The sequence below is a fragment of the Anthonomus grandis genome, chromosome 13, assembly GCF_022605725.1.
Source record: "Anthonomus grandis grandis chromosome 13, icAntGran1.3, whole genome shotgun sequence".
NCBI classification, from domain to species: Eukaryota; Metazoa; Arthropoda; class Insecta; order Coleoptera; family Curculionidae; genus Anthonomus; species Anthonomus grandis.
In genome coordinates this window covers 26,248,604-26,276,037 of record NC_065558.1, presented here as the reverse complement: position 1 = coordinate 26,276,037, position 27,434 = coordinate 26,248,604, and the positions used below count along the sequence as shown (strand labels likewise).

Here is a 27,434-nt window from a genome sequence, read left to right as displayed (position 1 = left end):
CTGAGATTTTGTTTTTTTTTTATTTTTAAGAGTTTGTTTTTTTAATTTGTCTCTATGGTTAATTGAACATATATTACCATACATAATCCAAGGTTTAATTTTTTTATATTTTTTATAACAAGTTTTTGTTGTTTTACAGTTTTCATGTACTAAAAGTTTAAAAAACTTATTATAAGCCAATTCTGCGTCCTGAGCAAGTGTTACATGTTCTTAGGTTTCATTTTTCAGTGATTAAGAAATTGATCATCATTATATGAGATATAGTTTTGATGGTCAAATGTTGGTGTTTGTTGGTTTTCATCTATGTCAAGCCGTATGTCCAAATAAAGGGGAAAGTGGTCTGTTAAATCAGTTTCCAGTACAATACCATTATAATTAAGATTGTTAATCCCTAACTTCTCTCATCTCAACGTCAGACAAGAACAAGTCATCATTTGATGCTGGAGACCTATAACATGACATAATCGCAAAATTTACCCTATTTAAAACAAAAGTAGTAGTACTAATGCAATAAGTATGCAGGAGGTAAGTAGTATGTAAGACACTAAAATTAATACGCCTATTTAAAAAAAGCAAAACTCCATCATTTTGATTAATTCTACTATTGTTATAAACTGTTTCAAATCCCGGAATTGTAAAATTTTTAATATTTTCGATTTTACGTGTTTCTCCCAAAATAATTAGATCCAAATTCTTAAGATTGAAACCCTCAAGAAATATTAAAAACTGATCAACATTTTTTGAACACTGAGGATATTTATATGGACAACCCTAAGTAGATGTTTCTTATGCTTTATGATCTTTCTTTAAATTATTCCATATTAAAACGACTATTTATATTGTTATATCTGAATCATTCCGTTTCTAAATCATTTAAAATACTTTATTCTGAAATATCCATAATATTAGTTTAGTTGTTGTTAACAAACTAAAGATACCTGCTTACTATAATCTATCTTACTCTTTAAAATATTCAATTGATATTTATAAGGACACTCAAAGTCACTAGTAGCATGTGAAATATTATAATTTGTTTTAAATATGTTATTGGATTTGATGCAATTTTGACACTTTTTATTTGAATTATTAAACAGTCCACTTGAACATTTAGTGAATACAGTTGTAATGTAATGTATCAGATTGTTAGAGATTTTGTCTTCTTTCATTATTCAGCTGTTTTGTTTTCTTAAAATTGATTCAATATCATTTTTATTTAAACTGTCCTTATATCCAACAATCTTAATTCTAGGTAGTTGCATTTTACAAATATCTATAGTGTCCTTATTTCCCAGTATTTTCTTTAGTTGAGCATTGAAATTATTAAATTTCCCCGCTTAGGAGTATGTATGTTTTTTATCCCCAATTTTAAGTTACCTTGATTTATTCTCATTAGGATTTCTTCCTTAGAATCTTGACTTGCATTTGGTTTAAAAATTAATACTTCTGTATATGTAGGTTTTTTAGCTATTCCCGAGCTTGTGTTTTTCAGTCTAGCAATTTTTTCTTGTAAAAGCTGTATGATGTGTTCATTATTTTTGATAATATTATCCTTGTCAGATATTGTGTTCTGTAACATATCTACAATATCTATTCTCCTTTGTGGGTTGTTTGATATTTTTGCAGAGAATATACTCCATTTTGAACTATGTATAGCATATTTTGGTACTTCCAACTTATTGAAGACTTAACTTAAGACTCAACTTATTGAAACACTAACGTTATACATTAACGTTCATTTTCTGGAACTCTCTATGGTTAAAATTTGTCGGCACGCCAAATACACGCCGACGGTATATTGGATCTAAAGGTTCCTGATATGACTAGACTGATATTTCTTGTGTGAAATTTTCTTTTGCTGGATCAAGTACTTTCACTCCTCTGAAAACCAACTGGGAAAAGATGAGGTTTTAAATCTCTTAAGAAGCACAAACAAAGCTATAGCCATATACAATATATGATAGAACTCTGATCATCATCAATAGAAAATCATCTATTGATGATTTTCTTCGCCATCACTTTTGCGCTTGTTAAACGTATCAAAAACCTTAATCCAGCACTTTCATTGTAGGGGGGTAAGGTCACTTTTAACTTTGAATGCATGCCTAGAAGATCGCAGCCTTCAAGACATCCTTGGCGATCTTGTTATTGGAGCATATTACCTTTATTGGACGGGTCCTATTATCCACTTGTTCCCCAGTCTAACAATTTTAACAATGTCCCGCATCTGCTCCCCAAACACTGAAATGTGAGGTTAGGTTACTTCTCCCTCCCTCTTCCTACTAAACCTAAAACCAAAAAAGGAAATTTAAATTTAAATTTATTTCATTTATTTAACTAATGATAAAGAGGAGAAAAAATTGATAAATGGTGAATGGTAAAACTTAAGTTGACAAAATAGCTCAAGAGGAGTCAATCTGTTAAAAACCTTATGCAAGAAAATCTGACTGCCTTGGATGGTGCAATCCTGAAATAAAAGGAGGTTATCACTTTTAGGATAAATGTGATAAACTGGATAGGTTTGGAAATTGATACTGGGTACAGAGAAAAAAAAAGCCACAGTGTTGAGCAGGTTATTGATGTCAGGATATAAAGTTTTCACATAAGTCAGGTCAGATAAAATATAAAATACATAGTTAAACTTAACTTGATAAATTAATACACATGTTAAAATGTAAAACTACATATAAAATACTTAAAATATTACAGCATTAGAACAAATATTTTATTTAATAGTTGAGATCTATCTAGGAATTCAATCATTTTAAATAAAAAATACGAAATATATATAATAAAAAATAAAACACAGGAAAGAAGAACAGAACATCATTAAGAGCTGGCAGACCATCACAACAAGGAAGCACCAAGATACTCTTCCTGGGAATAATATGCTCCAAGCAATCGAAGTTCTTTGACTTTTATTTTAAATTTAGATATATGTATAATAATTAATAATTAATAATACAAACCAGGTAGGCAGTGTTTCCACATAAATCTATTAGTCTTGTGATCTGTGATTTCTAATATTGAACTTGTGTATACTGTGCTATAAGGCAGTGCTTTTAGTCATTTCCATAAGGGTTAAGGTTATACTGTCTTTCCTGATCTACAATGGGTCAGGGTGGTTCAGATGACCGAATGGGCAAGGATATTCAGCTTATATGTGAATCATGTAAGAACAATTGCTATTTTAAGGAAGAGAAAAATGTCTTGTTTGGTTTCAAATGCCAAAGGTGTAGAAAAGCTATTTGTAAATCTTGCAGTAGTCTTTCTTCAAGTGAGGTCAGATGTGTTTTATTGCAAAAACCTGTATTACTTGCCTAGTGCAAATGCTGTATATCTACTTATGCAAAGATTAACACAACACCTACCAATATTGATGTGATATCAACTGATGACATTATGACGGGACTTAAAGAAATGATCCAAGGTCTTTTTGATGTTTTGGAGTCCAAAATTAACACCAAGCTTGAGTCAGTTACAAAAAATATTTATGATACAAACAAAGAGCTAGTCAATGTTATGTTGAACAAAATTGACATCAATACTTTCAAGCTTGGTAACTCTGCTACTTCTACCAGCCCCAGCTTACAACAATAAACCAAAGAGTCCCTATAATAACAACTCTAGAACTCAGGATAAAGAGCCATTAGTGTCAAAAAAGGCTTTGGAGACAGCGGTCAGTCTCGCCATTACACAAACCAACTTGGGATCTTCTCTAACCAGTTCGGGGTCTTCTAAAATCAGTCCTGAGTTATCACAATCTAGCCCTGGAACATCATCTTTGGAGCCTAACAATAAAACTGCCTCCAAGCCAGCTGTTTCAAGAGGCATAGGGAAAAACCTACATTTATCTGGAGTACCAGTATAAGAAATGGTTATATGTTGGAAGGGTGTCCGGTACAATTGTCACATCTGATGGCTTCCAAGAAGTCTGTGAGGGTACCATTATTGACTTTGTCAAAAATCAGGTGAAGATAGATGACAACAAGGACGTAGTTGTATATCAGCTATCTTCTCGTAAAATCATTTAAAGTTGGTGTAAGTGACAAATATTATGACATAATTTCTGATCAATCTTTTTGGCCAGATGGAATTGTATTTCGTTCACTTGAAAATAAACCCAGAAATTCAAATGTAAATTTTCAAAGACCAAATGTACACATACAAGGCAATTGATAGCTCTTAATGAGGTGACAGTTTATTATCAGAATGTAAATGGCATAAGAACAAAGTTGGTTGAAGTTTGTAAAAATGCTTCAACTTCAGTATATGGTGTGATGATGTTGAGTGAAACTTCATTGAACAGCAACTTCTTGGACAGTGAACTGGGTCTGCATAGCTTTACTATTTATAGGCGGGACAGATGTCTTGAACGGACTGGTAAAACCAGGAATGGTGGAGTGCTTATTGCTGTTCGCTCGTCTCTAGAGTCTGAATTGCTGCCTGTGGCTCATGAAGAATCTGAAGCCATCTGGGTTTCCGTTATTTTTGGTAAAGTCAGACGAATTTTTTGTTGCTTTTACACACCTCCCAATTCTAAACCCGAAGACTACCAACGTTTTTGTGAGACAACCGAGAGGGTGGCCGAAGACTATGGTGACAGCTCAATTTTGATTGCTGGTGATTTTAATCTACCAAAATTGACTTGGTGTAATGACTCTCTTGGAATGTTTAGTAGTGGTGTTGTGGGGCCTGCAGAATCTTTACTAGAAACAATGCCATACCTTAAGATGTATCAGATCAATAACATTCAAAATGCAAATGGTGTATATCTAGATCTAGTTTTTAGTTACAATAGTAATGATACCCTATCATGCTCAAATGATCTTTTAGTTAAATGTGATCGACATCATCCTGCATTGGTGATTTTTATAAAGTTAAACAATTTTGAATCTCTTGATTGAATCTGATTATTGTGAAGAAATACACGACTTTAAGAATGCAGATTATGCAGGTCTTAACAGCTACCTTCTTGATGCGGATTGGGATAGTTTATTCTCATCTGATGCTCACGCTAAGGTGGACTGTTTGTATAATGTATTGGGCAACGCTCTCACCTATTTTATTTTATCATAAAAATTAACAATAAATTCAAGTTTCCAATATAGTTCAGCGCAGAATTGAAATCAAATGTCTTGCAAAAAAGATTGGCACATGCAAAGTATAAACAGTCTAAGGCCGTTGAAGACTATGAATTGTTCGATAATCTTAGAGCAATCTGTAAAAATCAGGCCGAACAGTGCTACTCCAACTATATTGAGCAAACTTAATCTTCTATTTCCGGTGACCCTAAATATTTCTGGAAATATATAAGAGATAAGACACAAAATAACAGTATTCCATCTACTGTGAAATATTTAGATGCAGTGGGTGAAAATGGCCATGAAATAGCATCTTTATGTGCACAATATTTTTCTTCAGTCTACTCTCCTGATGAATTTGATGTTCAGGAATTTACGCAGCCTGATATTGCATGTTCTTTTGATACAAATATCTGAAGTCTTTGAAAAGTTAACCAATGTAACAATGTAATAACAATGAAAAGTTAACCAATAACCAATGTGTGCAAAGGTTCTTGAAAGTTTTGTCACAGATTTTTTATCAGAGAAATTTAAAAACATAATCTCAACTAAGCAGCATGGGTTTGTCAGGGGTAGGTTCATTACCACTAATTTGTTGCTTTACCAAACAGCTTTGTCGGGGGCCTTGGAGAGCGGTATGTCGGTTGATTCCATATATACTGACTTTTCCAAGGCCTTTGACAGGGTTGATCATTCTCTCCTGGTTGCGAAGTTGTCACTCTATGGCATTGGTGGTTGTCTTTTGGCCTGGTTGAAGTCATATCTGTCTGGAAGAACACAGATTGTAAAGATAAATAACTTTTATTCTAGTCCTTTTCCAGTGACTTCTGGGGTTCCTCAGGGTGCCCATCTTGCCCCTTTTTTATTTAATCTTTTTATTAATGACGTTGTTCATTGTTTTGATTATTGTAATGTGTTGCTTTTTGCTGATGATGTTAAGATTTTTAGAATTATAGACAGTAACTTGGCACATCATGAACTTTGTTCTGATGTTGATAAATGCTCAAAAATGCAAATATATTCAATTTACCAGGGGTTTTAGTCCACCATTTTATCAGTACCATCTAATGAGTTCCCTTATTGAGAAGGTATCAGAGATATGTGATCTTGGGGTGCTTTTTGATTGCAGACTAAGTTTTTCAAAAAATATTGAAAAACTTAATAATAAGGCTTACAAAATGTTGGGTTTTATTAAGAGGCACACTCATGATTTCAGCAGTATTGATTCCATTAAACTTCTGTATTTTTCATTGGTTCGCAGTCAACTTGAGTCGAATTCATGTATATGGTCACCTTATTATGCTAAATATATAATGTGTCTAGAAAAAGTTCAATGTAAATTCATAAGATACATTGCTTACAAGCTGAATATTCCTTGTATTGATATTAATTACAGTGAAATGTATAGATTGCTGAACATTAAGATCATTGGAGACTCGACGTAAAAACTGCGATATTGTCACAACATTATTGTTACAAGATTATTAACAATGTAATACAGTCTCCTGAGTTGTTGTGTCAGCTTAATTTAAATGTTCCTCCTACTACAGTGCTCAGACAGATTAGATTATTCTACCTTGAACAACATCATACACTGTATGGTGAAAACTGTGCAATAGGTAGAATGATGATTAACTCAAATAGTGTCAGTATAGATTTGTTTCATTGTTCTCTGAGTTCACTTCAACGAGTTTTAAAATCTGCTTAAGTGCAATATAATTTTATATCTTGACTTTGTTTAAAGTGTATCTTCTTTTATATTGCAGTTACTCTGTTTTAAACCATTGTTGTCTTTATATTTTATTTAATTTTATTGATGCTAACTGTTATCTGCTATTTATGCTAGGTATTTATAGATATAGATATTAATGATAGTACTAATACTTCAAGTGCTTTATTGCGATACAAAATCTTATTTTGTTGAATATTTTATATACTATATTTATTTTGTAAATTGGTTAATTACCGTAATATATACTGAATTCTGAATTATACCTAGACATGATGGGCGCCTCTCTACATCTCTCCAGACTACGAAAATTCGGGTTCCACTAAAATTCGAAAGTTCTCTCTAAAGCGTGTGTTGATATTATGAATACCTTCATGAGTTTGAAATTTGTGCACATTGCATTTCACATAAACAAGATTAGTATAAATATACTGACAGGGTAATGTTAAATATTTTTAAATCCAAAAAGACCTGTCTGCAGTCTGCTCTGTATGGTAGACCTGCCACAATACGAACAGCCAGTCTGAAAACATCTCCTGCTCCCCTATTATAGCCCCAGGCAAGAATGGCATGGGAGATGAGTGAATGACAGAAAGAAAAATATGCCCGTTTTAAAATGAAAGTGGAGACACAAGTTAAAAGCCCACGAAGCAAGAATGTGTTGCTTGAGAACTTTGCCACTAAGGAAGTGGTTTGAGCATCCCACAGCAGACCAGGATCCAGCAGAACACCCCATCTGGGGGCATTTTCGAATTCTTCCGGAATATTTCTGATTGAAAAAAGCGAGGACTGGGTTGGGTTGGGTTGAGTTGTCTGTATTAAGGAGCAACCTATTTGAATGGAACCACTGCTGTGCATCCAATACTGAGGCCCACAAACCACCCACCACTGTTACCAAATATTTATTGTTGCATGATATTTTTGTGTCATCAGCAAAGAAAGTGAAATACGCAGTTTGACATGATTGTGGTAGATCAATGATACATATCAAAAATACAACACAGAACCCTGAGGAACTCCTACGCTTAAACACCCTCTCTCCGACTCAACACCCGCAAATCTCAATCTCTGGCAGAGGTCTGATAGGTGGTAGTTTTTTATCTAGATCAAAGGCTTTACTTGAATCGCAAAAGTTGACTGATATATAGATACCGTTCTCAAAAGCATCCTGGACCTGAACAACCACTTTCAAAATACCCTGGACAGTATTTAGTCCCTTTCTAAAGCCAAACCGAGATTCCGTAAAAAGCCCATTATACTCAAACAAGTCTGAAATTCTTAGAGCCAGACATTTTTCAAATATTTTTGAAAATGTAGGTAACAGAGAAATGTAGGTATAATTAGATACTAGATCTGGCTTGCCCTTTTTAAAAACTGGAATGACAGTTATTAAAACCTTAGGAAAAACCCCTTATGTTATACACAGGTTTATAAGATTCGTTAAGGGTTATAAGAGGATTTATTATTAGATTTTTAAAGCCGTTGATCAAGCTTACAGTGAGATCAAGTGGGTCCTTACTTTTTTTATTCCGGAGGGAGTTAATAACACCTTTAACCTCATTAAAAGAGACTGGTTAGAATGTAAAGCTCTGGTTAGCATGAGGTAGTACATAGTTAAGTGGGTCATTGCAGGATACAGGAGTACGACTATGTAGCTCGGATGCAATATTTCAAAAATAATGATTTATCGGATGTTACATTGGGAGTAGTTTCAGGTTTTGCGCTGCCCCTATATTCATTAATAATATTCCACATTTTTTTATTGGGTTATGAGTACTAATAAAAGATATAGCTATAGATCTTGATTCAAGGGATAGTTTTAGTCGACGTGAAATTTGGCCTAGGGGCAAATTGATTGCTGTGAGAAAGAACATATCTACTAAGGTAATCGGGGTTCTTTCTGTAAACTCAGATATTTATAAGGTTTATGTAACTTTTAAGCTAAAAGGTCACAGTATAATTTATAATATTATAATATTATTGTCAGCTGCATATAAATACCATCTCCATCGCCCCTGCAGACCTATGAAGACCATTGTAAAACTCTTGGATTTTTATATGGATCAGGACCCTAGGGCCTCCTTTGTCTTGGTAGGGGACTACAATTTACCTACGTCGAAATGGAATAAGGATAGTATGGGGTTGATTGTGGAGTGTCCAGAAAATGACTTTGCTCATTGTATAGCAAATAATTTTAACTTCTATAACCTTTTCCAAAATAATTCTGTATTGAATAGTAATGGTGCTTAGTTAGACTTGGGCTTTAGTAATTTTGAAAGCCTTGTAGTTCACCTAGCTATAGATCAAAACTTTGATAATAGCTTGAGTCATTCAACTATATGTTTTGAACTTTTGCAAGCTGAGTTATTGAAGTCTCTGGAATATGAGAAATACTTTTACGATTTTAGAAATGGGGTTATATTTCAATTCTCAAGCCTCTGTCAACTGGTATGACATATTTCTGGGAAGATCTGTTGAGCAGGTGGTAGATCAGTTTTATGAGATACTTTATGTGTTGATTGATACATTTATTCCATTAAAGAGGTATCGAACATCTACGTTTCCAGTGTGGTTTAGTTCTGAACTCCGTAAATTAATTATTAACAAAAAGCTAGCTCATAAAAAATTTAAAGAAAATAAAAATCAAGCTGAATATATTCATTTTTCAAATTTAAGAAAACAACATATAAATAAAATTGAAAATCACTTGACAACCCCCGTTATTTCCGGTCATACATTAATCGTAAGAGGAAGGGTAGTGATTTTCCACAGAGGATATGTTATGCAGAACGAGCGGGTGATAGCAAATTTATTTGCTACACTCTCTAGTATTTCTCATCCGTTTATCTGCGTAATATGAGCTGGACAAGTTTCAATTTTGAAACTTCCGAAGATTTGAACAAAATTCACTTAACGTTGGAGGATTTTGTTTTTGAGTCCATTGAGGGCTGCATTTTTTTTAAGCAGTGTATCTCTGTACTAACCCCACCCATCTCTCAGATTCAACAAATGTCTTGAAACAGGTTGTTTTCCAACTTTTTGGAAGAGAAGCTTTTTAAAACCAATTTTGAATTCTGGTTTCAGGGAGGAGGCTACTAACTACCAAGCAGTTTATAACCAGTCAGAGATACCTAAATTACTCGAGTCAGTAGAAGACTTTCTTGGTCTTTTCGAAATCTTATTTATCCAGAGCAGTTTGGCTTTATTAAGAGTAGATCTACTAATTCAAACTTGCCTTTATTTATTAATTTAATTTTGAACAGCTTGGAGAGGGGATCTAAGGTTGATTCGGTCTATGCAGATTTTGCTAAAGCGTTTGACCGGGTCAAGCACAGGGTGCTTTGTGGCAAACTTAATGCTTTGGGCGGTTTGGATCCTTTTCTTTCCTAGATCTTTGATTATATAACAGGTAGAACCCAGGTGGTGAAAATGGGAGGGTTTCTTTTTGGGGAGACAGAGGTTGCTTCTGGGGTGCCCCAGAGATCCTATTGCGGTCCTGTACTTTTTTGCATTTTCCTGATTGATTTTGTTTTTGAGTCCATTGAGGGCTGCATTTTTTTTAAGCAGTGTATCTCTGTACTAACCCCACCCATCTCTCAGATTCAACAAATGTCTTGAAACAGGTTGTTTTCCAACTTTTTGGAAGAGAAGCTTTTTAAAACCAATTTTGAATTCTGGTTTCAGGGAGGAGGCTACTAACTACCAAGCAGTTTATAACCAGTCAGAGATACCTAAATTACTCGAGTCAGTAGAAGACTTTCTTGGTCTTTTCGAAATCTTATTTATCCAGAGCAGTTTGGCTTTATTAAGAGTAGATCTACTAATTCAAACTTGCCTTTATTTATTAATTTAATTTTGAACAGCTTGGAGAGGGGATCTAAGGTTGATTCGGTCTATGCAGATTTTGCTAAAGCGTTTGACCGGGTCAAGCACAGGGTGCTTTGTGGCAAACTTAATGCTTTGGGCGGTTTGGATCCTTTTCTTTCCTAGATCTTTGATTATATAACAGGTAGAACCCAGGTGGTGAAAATGGGAGGGTTTCTTTTTGGGGAGACAGAGGTTGCTTCTGGGGTGCCCCAGAGATCCTATTGCGGTCCTGTACTTTTTTGCATTTTCCTGATTGATTTAAGTCAGAGAATTAAAAACAGTAATTCTTTATGGTTTGCTGATGATGTGAAGCTTTTCGGGGAGGTTAGGTCACTCAATGATGCTATTGGCCTCCAAGAAGACCTTAAGGTATTTTCTGAGTGGTGTGTAGAAAATAAAATGACTTATAAATAATATTCAATAAATTTATAAGAATAAATTTATTGAATAAATTTCAAGACAAAGAAATCCGATTAACTTTGTATACTCTGAGGATGTTACTCCACTCAATGTTAAAATGGAAACCTCTGATCTTGGCGTCCTCATGGATTCTAAGATTACTTTTTCTAGTCACGTAAACCAAATTGCTTTAAAGGCAATGAAGGTATTGGAATTTATTCAAAGGTCTTCAACCGATTTTTCAATATTTACATTTAGAAGGTTATATTGTTTTTTTGTAAGTAGAAGTCCATTCTTGAAGTGGAGTGAGGTGAAGTGGACATGATGAGTTCACTCATCATCATCAGACTCTAACACTACACAGCTGTGATATTTACATGTAAACATTTTCATTTGTGGAGAAAAGTCTTCCCGCCCTTCCCAACCCGCTATATTATACTTTTTTTTGTAGTACGTCTCATTTTGGGATACTGTTCTGTTGTATGGCCTCCTTCATATCACTGTTATGGTTCGATCAAGTCAGAATTTACATTCTTTTAAAGCAAGAAGAACCCTAATGGACATATGTTTTTAGCATCGGGGTCTCAGTGCTCTCATTGACTGCTCCCAATTGTTGACCCTGGTTAAGTTAAAGATACTCTTTGGAAATAGACGAAGCGAAAGTTTCTTTGTTCCATTTAATTGGACTAGCTATGCCGTCAATGAGCCCATTTCACGTTTGGTTTCTAAGGCTAATAGTTTGGCTGATCATAATATAAATTTGTTTGACTCTAATCTTACAAGCTTTGAAGAACATTTTGTGATACCCACCTTACAATTTGTCTAAATGATTTGTAGTGTTGCAACTTTTATGGTTTATGTAATTTTGAATTTGTATTCATTTTAATTATTCTGGATACTTGTTTTAAATTATGGATTTTTATTAGCTTCGGCCATTTTTTTTACTAATCAAAAGATTGCTTTTATTACTTACTGGGATTTTAGGATTTTAGGATATGAAATGGAGTTTTTGTATAGATGATTTATTATATATTTTTTATAATTACCCTGTAAATGGATTCGGTTGATAAATAAATAAAAAACTTAAAACTAAATTCAGAATAAAATGCATTTGTACAATTTATGCTATTTTTTCTTGGGCAGAACATACTTTTTACCAATGATAAGCTCATAAACCTTATTTAAAGCTACATTGATAGATTGGGGCGCTGCAGGTTTATAAAATGGTTAATTAGTGCACTATTTGGCCAAAGTTCAGCGTTCATGAAAGCAACCTTGGGATCTGTAGGAACTTCCACCTTAAATGAACTACATCAGCGGTTGTCTTTCTTGGTTCGCAGCTTATAAGACTGAATTTCATTTGCAATTTGTAATTTCTCTAAATATTCCTTGGCAGTCTTGGCTTCTGTCTTTGGATTGAGACCTGATATAAATTTTCAATCTACCAGGCATGAAATTGCGGCTTTTAGGGTGCAGTCATTACTTCTGCCTAATTTGGGGCGGGCCTAGTTTCTTTTGGGTTTCTAGTGGGCTGAGCCTTTTTTTCTAGGAGGAAACCAGTTTCCACTCCTCTTTTGATTTTGTTTATTGTTACATCGTCATTAGTTAAGGTAAATAGTTCATCTGTCTCTTCTTCTTGTGCCAGCACGTTTACCGGGGTGCTTACTTGAAGAGCACGGGATTGAGTAGTCACGCTGCGCTACGTTGATTTTGTGTCGCTACAGTGACGTCAGTCGTGACACGATGGTTGTCGCGACCTCTGTCTTTGGAAGTACGAAGTGTACGCACTGGATCGACTGCTTTTTTCTTTTATGTTAGTAGTTTCCTGCAGTCTGTGTTATTTTTGACTAAGAAGAAAGGACTTTGACATTGTTTACGATTGAGAGTTTTGTTATTGGAATTTTCATACCTTGATAGTTTTTTAGAGTATCACCGACGCTGGGTATCAGGAATGGACGTCGAAACAAAACAGTGATATGCCATGCATTACCAATTTACTACCAGACTTTGGCTTATCAAGCAAAACTTGGTGCATGCTAAATAGAATTAGAATGTAGCATGGCAGATGCGCCTATACTTTACAAAATTGTGCACAATACTTTAGACAATCTTGCAAGTGTGATGAAGACCAAACCATCAAATATATCGTGGAGGAATATCCTGAAATGGCTTATAATTTATAACCACATTAACTTTATAACAATAATATTAACTAATAACACTAACTTTATAACCAAACTTTATTTAAAACTTATAAAGTACATTTATGGACATTCATGTGTGAAAAATACACTTTCCCAAGCGATTTCTTAGATTTTCCGTTACACTTCTGCATAATTCAGGAGTAATGGTTTCAATTTCTTGCAGAATACGATTTTCAAGATGAATCAAATTTGTTTGCGGCGTTGTTATAAACTCGACTGTTTAGATAGCCCCATAAAAAAAATAATTTGGAGCAAAGTCAGGACCTCTTACAAGCTAGTTAATATCGCTCATTTTTAATATCAGTTTATTTGAAAGCAGTGCTCTTACAGATACAATTGCGGTATATGGTAAGTAGCCCCATCTTGCTGAAACCACTGCTCATTAAAGGTTTGGAGGGCAGGACCAAAAAAATCATGGACCGTTGCGCCATACCTGACATAAGTGACTTAAAACTTACTTGTTGTCTTAAAAAAGTATAAACCTATTATGCCTCTTGAAGAAATCACTGCACAAACATTAACTTTAGGGCTATGTAATGGAGATTGATGTTTTTACGTATCCATGCAAATGAAAACGTGCCTCATCCGAGAAGGAAATTTTGTTAAAGTATCAAACATTTGATTGGCAGTAATAATAAATAAATGGTAATACATTAAACCATGTTACAAATTTAATCAACCTGTCTTTTTAAAAAAGGAGTTTTTCCCAACTGCCTTAAGAAGGCAATAATAATCCCTCTACATAAAGGAGGAGATAAAGATCAGTCTTCCAACTATCGCCCAATTGCTCTTCTTCCCACACTATCAAAAATTACTGAAAGATTAGTGAAAAAACGGCACCTATCATTTCTACTGAAATTTAAAATACTCACTCCTCAACAATTTGGATTTTTAAATAACAAATGCACAAATGATGCTATGTTTTCCCTTTTTAATAATGTATACTGTAGCTTAAACAACCAACATCCTACGGCAACAATCTTCTGTGATTTTTCTAAAGCTTTTGATTGCGTATAGCATGATATCTTAATACAAAAGTTGCAACCCTACGGGTTTAGAGGTATGCCGCTCGAATGGTTTAAGTCATATCTCAATAACAGGAGTCAGTTTGTGAAGATTGATACTACGATGTCTTCTTGCAAGCCAATAGAATGTGTAGTGCCTCAAGGTTCAGTGCTTGGCCCTATTTTGTTTCTCATATTTATCAATGATATCACTAGTCTGAATATTAAAGGCAGAACCTGCCTATTCGCGGATGATACTAGTTTTACCTGGAGCAATCCGCATATTGCCGAACTTCATAAAATCATATCAAGTGACTTAGCTTCTATCAAAGCATGGTGCGACTCTAATCTTCTTTGCCTTAACATCTCTAAAACTAAATTTTTGTCCTATAAAAATAATTAATCTAAAAATAAATCTTTTGTACTGGATAACGCAACCATTGACGAAGCCGACTCAGTGAAATTTTTGGGACTTACTGTTGACAAGTCGTTAAAATGGGACATGCACATTAACCCTTTAACAAGAAAATTAAGCTCCGCTTGTTTTGCACTAAGATCAATTTCCAAGGAGCTTAGTCTCTCAATCTCTAGAACAGTGTATTTTTTCCTCTTTGAATCACACCTTCGTTACGCCCTTCCTTTTTGGAGTGTGTGTAGTGTCACTCAATTTGACAAAATTTTCAGACTTTAAAAGAGAGCTTTGCGTTATACACTTAGACTTAATTATAGAGCTCATTGCCAGGATTTCTTTAAAAAATTTAATATCCTAACTTTGCCGTCACTACTTATATATGAGTCCGTTTGTCTGATTCGCAAGCACGTTTCATCAAATTCAGATAGGCCATCCCATAATTATCATCTCAGAAACGCGGAGTATGAATTTATATCTGCCTACTCCACATTCAGAATTGGTAAAAAACTCTATATTGTACAAAGCAAAATGAAATCATTTGCCATTGCCATCAAATTGTCCATCACATCTTTTCCTACTTTCCATAAGGCATTAAAATCATTCCTACTGGAGAGAGCCTTTTACTCGGTAAACGATTTTTTTAATACTTAATTTTAATTTCACACACACAGACTGATTTATTGTCTTTATATATACTGTTTTATGTAACTAGTAGCTATGTAGTGTTTTGTCTATTTATTCATACTTTTGAGCACATACAATTATTGATTTGTATAAGTTTGTATATTTGTTTTATTAGTTTTATTTTTATTTTTGTGTGTTTTGTTTGTTTTTGTGTTTTACTTTAGTTATCAGCTTTGTCTACAAATTGTTAAATTTTTTGACGATAAAGCGATGATTCATTCCTGGCAATGAATTCCTTTAATTCTTGCATGATCACACGACAAAATACGTGTATGTTAGAATTGTCAAATGAGTAAAGTAATTTGAAAGTAATAGTTAGCGAAAAGATAGTAAGCGAAAGGTATACTAACATAAAAACATTCAAAAAAAAAAATAGAAACTACATAATAATACTAATCTGACATAATTATAAAACAGTATGATCAAAAAACTCACCAAGAGAATAAACTGAGTTCATAGCCAGTACACTCTTTAGTTTTATCTTAAAAAGTTTGATATTGATTTGATTGAAGTCTTTCAATGTCTAAGTTTTTAAAATATATGTATTTGAAAAGGCCTATTAGTTATTATTGCAAAATAATATGAAAATTTTATTATTTCGTTAGAAGTCAATACTATTATAGCAAAACATTATGGTAAATTAAAAGTGGAATTAATCAATTGAATTATCTTCCCCTAGACTTTGATTTTGATTGACTTGGATTTTATTTAGGTTAAGACATTTTAATTTGTTTTCTATTGGGAGGACTATTGGATTAATGTTATTTTATACATCAAAATTAAACTTTTTTAGGATGAAGAAGATGAAATTCCGCTAGCCAAGCGAAGGAGGAGTATATCACAGAACGACCTAACTTGCACTCACTGCCTTAAACTTTTTACTTCTCCCCAAGGATTACGAGTACACATTCGACAACATACGGGTGATGGAATGAGGTAATTATGGAGGTTAACTATATTATACATATGTAATAAAACTTATAAGTAAATTATTTTATATCACCATTAGTAGACTGCTGGAATGATTCCGTGACCATATACTTTACAGTTTTTCATGGGCTTAAGCAAAACAGTTTTAACATCTTTCCTTCCAGTTATAACGTTAATAGCAGCTCTAAAGGATCTCGTACGGTAATATATTTGAATAATTTACCAACTCTGTCGTTTCCATATTATTATATAAGTATTAAATTTCTGGATATTATTAGTATATATATTTAGTATTAATATTCTGGATATTTTTTCAATTTGCGGACTACCAAGCTCTTTTCGATAGGCTAATCTTATATTGGGTGCTATAACCCAGCCAGCATTAAGTATTCTATTAAGGTGTAGTGAAAGTTTGGTTTTAGGTGTCAGCAAAGGCTTGCTACATTGGCGTCTCCGGACTATTTTTATGGTGAACTATCATTATTAGATCATGGTTAGCATCTACATCTCGAACTCCTTCAATAAAATCGTTTATATACAGAGATTTGTTCTCTAAGCAAAAGTGACTAAGCAAGCGACACCCGGTTCAAAGTGTTGGACGCCTTCATTAAGTTGTTTCCTAGATTTTAGCTGCGCCTGCTAAACTTGCTGGTAAAACTTGATGGACTTCGCCGTATCTCATCATTAGGGTATGCACACTATTCGTCGTATTCCAGAAGCTTCTTTCCTCAGGCATAGCTTAAGACTGATTGTATTTTCTTATTATTATTCTTAATTATTTTGAAATAGCTGTCCCCTGACTGCAGTTTTAATTGATTTAAGGAGATGCTCCATGCTCCTCTGAAGTCGGGCTTTGGTGGCTTCACTATTTTTGCATACAAATATCAGGATGAAGTGGAGAATTATCCTTCCAGATATCATTTACACACTCCCTCTCAGAAACAACATATTGTCAGGAATACACTTTTGTATTTAATAAAACTTAACCTCAGTTTACAAAACTTTCACGTGACTCGCGTTCGGTTGGAATGTTCCCAAGATCAAACAAGATGAACTACTAAAAATTATATTCAGTAGGCGAAACTATTAAACTTAACGTAAGTAGAAGCTTAAATAAACATTATTAACGAAGCTACAAAATAACAGCCAAGCCGTAAAATAAATATATTTTTTTAAATACAGTTTCATAATACTATGTTACGTAAACGCGCATTCTTTGAAAAAGTATATATAATTTTTTTTTCGGTTTATTGGTATTTTTTTTGCCAGAATATTTTGTTAAAATTTGTCAGAATACGTTCTAGACAACTTTTCATTATCTATGTTCAAAAATAGAATTTTTAAAACTATTTGTATATTTATCAACCGTATATGGTCAAGGTATATTTATTAAACTTTAGAATATAAGTATATCATATACGCTTCTGTTTACAAATAGGAGTAAGTTTCGGCATTTAAAAAAAAATTACACAGGACTTACATATCTAGTTTTTAAACTCGATTACTATACTTCAAATATGTGGTAAAATGACCCCGATATGTCACTGTGTAGCATACGATATACTTTTCATATACATATAATGATATAGTATAATAATGGAATATTATACACAGGGAAATCTAGAAAAACCTAGAAAATGCATTAACGTGTATGAAACATAATAATTTTAGCAAATAAGATATACAAATAAAAAAAACTCTAGAATACAAATTTGCTCAAAACTAAACAAGGATTAAACTTAATTCAAAATAAGATATTTAGAACATACATTCATATAAAAAAAATTCTTACCTTTTGTTGGAGAACTACTCTGTAAAGTTTGTCGGTAATCGGAATTCCTGATTACAATTTAAGGTTAAAGGTTTTGTTGAGGCCTATATGATTATCGAAAACATTATGCAGCTCTTGGCAACCGCGTATACCTGGCAGCTTATATCAACGGCTCCGTACAAGAAAGGAAGGGACTGGACCAATAACACCTCTACAAAAGGACAAAGCGCTCCAAAAAATTTTGCTCGTGACGTCACACGTTTGGGCCATGCACTTCAGGCTGATTTTCGCGTGAATTCAGCTGTTGACGCTGTCGTTGTTCGTCACGGAAGGCAGCCTGCAACGCTGCCAGACTTTGCAGATTGCCGTGAACGTTAGGATGATGTACTACTATCTTAAAATAATTAAATCTATATCTTTAACTGCTCTTACTTTACAATTTAGTTAAAAAAAAAAGAGTGCATCCTTATTTCTCTTTTTATAATTTAAATTTCCATTTTTTCAAATTTTATCATTTATCTAATACCTTGTTACTTGCCAATAGGAGTTCTTTCTATATGAATCTGACAGCGGCGCATCTACTATAATAGTTGTGCCACCTGATGAAACGAGAGGTTAGGTTGTTTATATTTATGTTCTGTGGTTGCCGGTATTTCTGACGGGATCCGCAGTAAAAAATAGTTATAAATATTAGCTCATTTTTGTGTTTTTTTCTAAAATCGGAACTGTTTATTTCCGCGAAACCTGTATGTTATATTTATGTAAACTCTTCGCGTACTTTTAAATCGCAAAATCGTAATTCCCGACTAGAAAAATCCTCGGAAAAACCGGTTCTCGGTCGCGGTTTTATTTGTTTATATCAAACTTTAATATTTTAGTTCGTGTTTAATTTAATGTTTTTCTCCTAGTTTACCTTGTAGTTAATACCAGAGTGTAAATATGCCTCAAAAGTGTTGTGTTCCGGGTTGTAACAGAAACTATAAAAACGGACCTGTGTGCATGTCTTCGGTTTTCCTAATGATATACCTACATCTAAGGGGAAAATGGGTAAAAGCCATACACAGAGATGACTTTGAGCCCACAAACATCAAAGTATGTGAAGCTCATTTTCCTGAAGGTAGTATAATAAAGAGTACTTTATTATACGTTTTATTATACATATTAAGTTCAAGATTCCAACACAGGTAAAATTTTTACAATAGAATTACTAAAACCATGGTTGAAACTTTTGAAACTTTTTTATATAGCGAGCCAGTTTGTGTTTTAATATCAAAATTTAAAACTCCATATACTTCCCATAGTTTAGATAATTTATATGCAATACTTGAAGCAATAGACCTTACTATTATTACCCTGCCTTTGGAGGAAAATGTTACCAATAATGACAACCCCGACTGTGACTTAAATCCAAATACTGCTACTGAGACTGCTACCAATACCCTTGGCCATACTATTCTGTATCATGTCAAACCATCAAATGACATAAATAAAATGAAACGTGTGTTCGATTTACAACTGCAAAGGAAAGGTACAGATTGATATTCAAGTAGTACAATAGTTTTGACTTCTATAATCTATACTATTAGTCCTCATGCGTACAAGTATTTAAGAAATTAGGTATGGATCCCTAATTTTACCACATCCTTAAACTATAATGGGTATTTGTAACAAACACATGACCGATCCCCACATAGATGAAAAAAAATGTTTTAAACTTATTGCCCGAAATGTGTTTAGTTTACTAAAGGATAATGAGAGATTTGTGACACTACCTTTTGATGAAATTCATATTGACCCTTACATGGACTATAAAGGTGGTAATATCACTGGAACATCAGTCAATAATAAGTCTCTAGCTTCCTCGGCATTTACTTTTATGATTACAAGTGTGTGTTCCAGCTTTAAGGAAGTAGTTCATATAGCTCCCATCTCCAAAATTACATCAGACATACTTCATAATTTTATTAAGCAAATTATTGAAAATTTAGAGGAGATTGGGTACATAGTTTTTTAATAGTGTGATAATCATGCCATTAACGGGAAAGCCATTAGTCATTTTTTACTGCAGACCAACTTAGCATTGTTTATCCTCATCCCATAGATAATTAGAGGCCATTATTTTACCTATTTGACACAGTTCACTTACTTAAATGTGTATTTAATAATTGGCTTAACTCTAAACCAGACCAAAAATTTTATTTTCCTGATTTTGACACTTCGAAGAAAAAATTTGCTTCATTTTCTGCAATTACAAAATTACATGAACTGGAGTATGATAAGCTTTTAAAGTTTGGCTATTCTTTAAACCAAAAAGCATTGTTTCCCTCATCTTTAGAAAGACAGAATGTTAAACTCTCTTTAAAAATTTTCAATTCTTTTGTAGTAGAAGCCTTGAGGCATTTTGGTAGCTGTATACCATTTTCTGAAGATACTGCTGATTTTGTCCACATAATAACAACATGGTGGAAAATTGTGAATGTCAAAACCCCATTCAAAGGCAAACATAAACGAGACATATTTCAAGAACCAATTGTTAAAAAACACTCACTGATATTGACATAGATCCCAAGATTGAATTCTTAGAAAAATTATTAAGCTGGCTTGATACTTGGCAACCTAGTAATTTTTCTAAAACTCTTACTCGACAAACAAGAACTGCTTTCAGCAATACTGTTTATGGACTGCTGTCATTATCACATCTCTGTACGACAGTTGTATGAGACAGAAAAGAGACTTAGAATTCAATCTATATTAACACTTCAGTCTCGCAGTTTTGGCCCTATTAATATTAATAAGTTCTATGAGCTTCCCGATTATGACCTAGATGATAATTATTCCTCTCCAGAAGACTTTTCCCAAATTCAAACCTTGTTGTCCCAAATTTCAGTAAATGATGATCATTTTCAGAGCATCGAGGACATATTGCCAATAATTACATATTTATGGTTATTGTTGCTATGTTACAGTCAAAAAGCTAAAATGTGACAGCTGTAAAGGTAAACTGGTATATAATGAGCAATTTATCGTTGAAGACATATTTGACCTAATTAATAAATTAAATCGTGGAGGATTGTTATATCCCCAAGACCAAGTTGTAAATATTGTATCTTTGACTTACATAAATTTTAACAGATTAATAAATGAATTTGAGGACATATTTTTACAAACCCATAACAAAAGACAGTTCATGTGTCATTTAATTTTGAAATATTCTATTGCACAAAAACATGTATTACATTTTGATGGATGCACTAGTCATAATGCAATAGATGTTTTAAAGATAATTATTAAAAGTATATCCAATACACTTTTAAAAAATTATTGCACTAAGAATAATGATCAATTAAAAAAACAAGTAAAAAAAGAAAACTGGATACCCTAACGAAGTAGGCTATATATATAATATACCAGCCACTAACACTACTAATTAAAATATAATAGTTCTTTATCAAGTTTATTTTAACTTTAAATAGTCTACTTACAAAAAAACATAAAATATATATTTGAATCTAAAGACTATGTAAGTCCTAGGTAATTAATTTAGTTCTTTATCCAATTGATTTACTTTAAATTATTCTAATTAATATGACATTCCTGATTATGACAGTTTTCTTTAAATTTTCTTAATTATGACAAGGTGTGGAATAGTTCAATATATGTATTTATGTGTATATAATAACATTTTTTACTACTTGATGGTATAAAAAAATTATTATAAATACCTAAATACATATGTTGAATTTTGGCGCAGATGTAGGGGAGTTGGGAGTCTGCATTTAATATTACACAATAATATTTAACCTAACATTCAACCAGAACTAAAACATACCTTTGAATGTTTCCTGAACTCTATTCTATTCCTAGCATTTTTTTAAATAAGCCAAATATTGATATATTAGCATAGGAAATCCCTTGGTTTTTAAAAATCGGTGGCCCACATCGATGACGTCACGCGTCAAGCACTAAGGCCTTGTCTTTGAGTGGGTGTTGACTGGACTCCTCTTTAACACGCCGACGCGAAAGTAGCGTCTCTGCACGTTACGTAACAGTGACAAAAATTATAATCGTTTGTTTTACGTTTCTCTTATAAGTTGTAATAATTAGTTTAAATAATACATATGTAACTGATTTACATTTCTACTTTAATAAATTAATGTTTAAAGTAGTGGTCCTTCAAATTATTAAAATCGAACAAGTCACGACAACGAAATTGGTTTCCACAGACCAATAAACATGGTCACATGGGTGAGCTCGTTCTTAATTTAATGCATTTAACATAATTCCTAAATTGTTCTATCCTAGTAGAGAAAGCAAGCTTCTATTATATTATTTTCTCGTATATATACTTACTTTAAGACTGTATCGTATTTATCGTAACTCGCATTAACGTATGTGGATATTTATTTATATAACGAAATAAATAAATATTTAAATAACAATCACGGAAAAATCGTTCATCGTTTATCGTTTAGTTTATAATTTACAAGTTGTATCGTCTTTAACTCGTTTATTGAACATAAAATTATTTAATCGTTTAATCGATTGTGAGTGCCATTTTATTATCGAAATCTAGACAAAAAACAGCTCGTTTTCTCGTAAATAAATAAAAAAAAGTAAAGAAAACATGTCTCGTAGAAAAACAAAACAGTCATCAGAGGATGTTGATCCTAATGAAATCGAAATATTAGAATTAAAACACGCCAGAAAAGTTATCTCGGATAGATTAAACAGATTCGTGGAATTTTTATATCAGGAACGCGAAAAAGACATTCTAAATTTAGATGAATTTCAAATCGAATGTCGGCTAAAAAGTGTCGAAGAGGATTTCTCTGAATTTGACAAAACTCAAACACGCCTAGAGTTTCTAGATTCAACAGAAATAGATTATCGCTTAGATACAGAATCATGTTTTTACAATCAAATTTCCCAAGCCAAAAAACTTATTTCTTTAGCTCAAACTGCGCTTACACAGCAAAAATTAGCATCCGATCCGCGTCATTTGGCGACGGAGGCAGCGGCAGCGGCTTCATCGTCACAAGCAGGCGTTCGCGTTGTTGCCAATAGTAAGATTCAGGATTTTGCTCTTCCTTCTTTTCACGGTGATTATGAGTCGTGGTATAGCTTTAAAGACGTTTTCTCTTCGATCGTAGGTAACAAGCAGGATATTAGTGACATCGACAAATTGTTAATTTTAAAATCATGCTGTAAAGACGACGCGAAAAAATTAATCGATTCAATTCAGCTAACCTCAGATAATTATACTATCGCCTTTGAATTATTGATGAAGCGATATGAAAATCGTAGAGCAATAATCAACACGCACGTAAATAAAATACTATTTGACCTCCCAAACGTACAAAAGGAATCATCTTTTCATCTACGAAAATTGTTGGATACATTACACCAACATTTAGCCGCGTTGGAAAAATTGAAACTTCCTGTGAGACAGTGGGACGTTCTTCTAATTCCAATCATAGTACAAAAATTAGACGATTGTACTAAGCGAGAGTGGGAAAACAAACAGACCGAACAACTACCAACTTTAGAACAATTAAAAGAATTTTTAACCAAAAAATGTTTCACGCTAGAAGCTGTTCAAGTAACAGACACTCAAAAATCATTTAATAGGCAAAATAAAAATTCGTACAATCAAAATTCTCAACATAAAGTTGCACAAAAATATTTACAAAAGGGTAACAGAATAGTTTCTTGTCCTAATACCCAATTTCAAGATAACAATTACTCGAACGACAATAATAACTCGGCTTCTAAATTTAATCAAACAAATCAATACTCCGGCAAATTTAGTCAACATTTTTCATGTTTCATTTGTAAACAAAATCATCCTATTTTTACATGTCCAATTTTCATAAATCTTCCAATCTCAGAAAAATATGCTGAGATAAATAAAAATAAACTCTGTAGTAACTGTTTAAGGGCCAGGACATTTAAAGGTAAATTGTTTATCAAGAGGATGCAAAATATGCAATCGTAAGCATAATACTTCTTTGCATACTAATGAAAATCAGATCCAAAATAAAAACATGACTTTGCTCGCTCAAACGTATCCTCAGCAACACGCTAACTTCTCAAATAATCCTCAAGATGATAGTGGCAATCGCTCATTTTACACTCCAGGCATAACACGGAGCGATAACGCACCTCGCGTTTTTGCACAGAATTCAAATCCAAATTTTAGACAAATTCAGCATAATGAAGCGCCGCGAGGTCAGAGTTTATTGGAACCGGAAATAAAAAATAATCGTGAAGTTTCAAATACAAAAGTGAACGTTGAAAACCCACACGAACTAACTGATAATAATCAAAGAATGTTTACGTACACCACTTTAAGTACAAATCAAGTACTGCTTTCGACTTCATCTGTTTTGATTCAAGATAGTCAAAATAAATGGATAAAATGTAACGCGCTATTAGACTCAGGATCGCAGTGTAATTTGATGAGTCAATCTTTATTTAATGAATTAAATTTAAAAAGCGAACGAATTGACATTCCTTTATCGGGAATTAACCAAATAGAAACTAAAATTACTAGTAGAACAAAAACAACAATTAAGTCACGATTTAATAGCTTTGAAATGGATGTACAATTCTTAGTCTTGCCGCAAATAACTGAAAAATTACCGATATTTAAATTTGAAAAATCGGAAATACAATACCCGAGACATCTTGATTTAGCTGATGAGCAATTAAATACACCAAAACAAATAGACTTGTTATTAGGAGCAGTTATTTATTTTGATTTGCTACAAGAGGGTATTATAAGATTAGGTAAAAACATGCCAATTTTGAAAGAAACGGTTTTAGGATGGATATTAACGGGGAATTTAAATTTAAATACTGATATGTACCAAAGGCAAGTGTGTAATGTAGCTACAAAGATTTCAAATAAACAATTACAAGACTCTTTACTTAAATTTTGGCAAATTGAAGAGCTAGAAGCAAAAAATATATTATCAAAAAACGAACAGTTCTGCGAAGAATATTTTAAAAATACCACGAAACAAAATGAAGACGGTTCATTTATAGTAAAATATCCATTTTTAGAAGAAGATAAAGATAGGTTGGGAAACTCGAAAATTACAGCGTTAAAAAGATTTAATAGCTTAGAAAAAAGATTAAATAGAAACGAAACACTAAGAAACCAATATATTGAGTTTATGGAAAATTATGAATCGTTAGGGCATATGACGCTAAAGGGCACATTAGATACAGATAATTCAATTGATAATCGTTCATATTTTTTACCACATACGGCGGTTCTTAGGGATTCATCGCTGACGACAAAATGTCGCGTTGTTTTTGACGCCAGTGCGAAAACAAATACGGATATCTCATTAAATGACATCATATTAGCAGGTCCTACAATACAAGAAGATCTTTTTTCTATACTTTTAAGATTACGCCTTAGAAAACATGTTTTAAGCGCTGACATTAAAATGATGTACAGATGTGTTCAAATTGATTCAACTGAGCGTAGTTATCAACAAATTTTATGGCGTAAGGATTCCAAAGAAAAAATTAAAGTATTTATTAAGCTAAATTAATTATGCAGCAACTTTGGCATTTAAAGATTGATTGGGACGAAGATATACCGAATGACTTAAAAACAGCTTGGTTGGAATTTATCCTACAAATCGATTATCTTAACAAAATAAGAATTCCTAGACAAGTGTTATTAACAGGTATAAAAAATCTAGAATTGTACGGATTCTGTGACTGCTCAGAAAAAGCGTACGGTGCGTGTGTATATGTAGGATCAATGAATAATAATAAAAACCAAATTAGACTTTTAACAGCAAAATCTCGTGTAGCACCTCTCAAAAAACAATCATTACCTCGTCTCGAACTATTAGCAGCACATCTACTAGCGGAATTAATTCACAAATTGCAAATTGTTTTAGACATGAACATTTTCAAAATAACTTACTTTAGCGACTCAACAATTGTACTTTCGTGGTTAAGAATTGAACCATGTCATCTTAAAACGTTCGTAGCAAATAGAGTAGCAAGAATTACACAGATTTCTGACGTCGAAAGGTGGAGATATGTAAGAAGCAAAGACAATGCTGCAGATATCATATCGCGAGGACTTAATCCTAAGGAACTTTCAGAAAATTACATCTGGTTTAACGGGCCAGAATTTCTTAAAAACAATAATGTTATCGAAATTCCTTATTTGGATAATTCAGATGAATTACCGGATTTAAAGTTAACATTGTTATTAGCTCGAGAAACAAATACGGTTAAAATCGATATCGATATTTTTGAAAGATTTTCCAGTTTCATTAAGTTGCTACGAGTATTTGCTTATATACTAAGATTCAAAGATCGAGTATTAAACAAAGTAACTCAATCATCTATTGAGTTAACAGTAACCGAACTTACAGAATCTCAACAAAAACTAATCAAATTAGCTCAAAGTGAATCATTCCCGGAAGAAATATTAAGACTGAACCTTGGTAAAACTCTGAATAAAAATAGTAAAATTTTAAGTTTGCGACCTTTTCTTGATCAACATAAAATCGTAAGAGTAGGTGGTAGATTAAGTAAATCTGAAATAACTTTCAATCAAAGACACCCCATAATTTTACCTTACAAACACAAACTTACTGATCTAATCATTTTAGACCAACACACAAAGTATTTACACGCAGGGAGTCAGAATTTGCTTTCCATAATTAGGTTGACTTATTGGCCAATTAACGGTAAAAATGCCGTTAAAAGAATCATCAAATCATGCCTAAAATGTTACAGAATTAATCCTAAACCGTGTAAATTTCTAATGGGAGATTTACCAAGTGCAAGAGTAAATCCCAGTAGACCGTTTTCGAATTGCGGTGTCGATTATGCGGGACCTATTTATGTAAAAGAAGGCACATTGAGAAGAAGTAAAATTGTAAAAACATATTTATGTATATTTGTGTGTTTCTCTACCAAAGCAATTCATATTGAATTAGCTAGAGATTTGACGACGCCAAATTTTTTAAATTGTTTAAAAAGGTTATGTTCACGCCGCGGAAAACCGAGCGACATTTTTTCTGACAATGGGTTAAATTTTATAGGAGCAAATAATCAATTCTTAGAGTTATATAATACGTTAAATGATTGCGAACATAATGAAACGGTATCACGTTTTTTGTCAGGGGATAAAATAAAGTGGCATTTTATTCCTGCGCGGTCAGCACATATGGGCGGACTTTGGGAAGCCGCAGTTAAATCAGTTAAATTTCATTTAAAGCGAGTTATTGGCGACGCTTCTTTGACCTATGAAGAAATGTATACGGTACTGATACAAATAGAGGCCTGCCTAAACTCACGTCCTTTAACGCCTA

General features: G+C 33.1%; 1 protein-coding gene across 1 annotated transcript in view; it reads left to right on the top strand.

Annotated features, from left to right (window-relative positions):
- LOC126744294 (zinc finger protein 420-like) overlaps positions 1-27,434 on the top strand; it is a 71,714-nt gene that overhangs the window by 6,894 nt on the left and 37,386 nt on the right. The window contains exon 3 of the mRNA XM_050451674.1: positions 16,174-16,316. Coding sequence (XP_050307631.1) covers positions 16,174-16,316 — 143 coding nt within the window. The remainder of the gene's footprint in view (positions 1-16,173; positions 16,317-27,434) is intronic.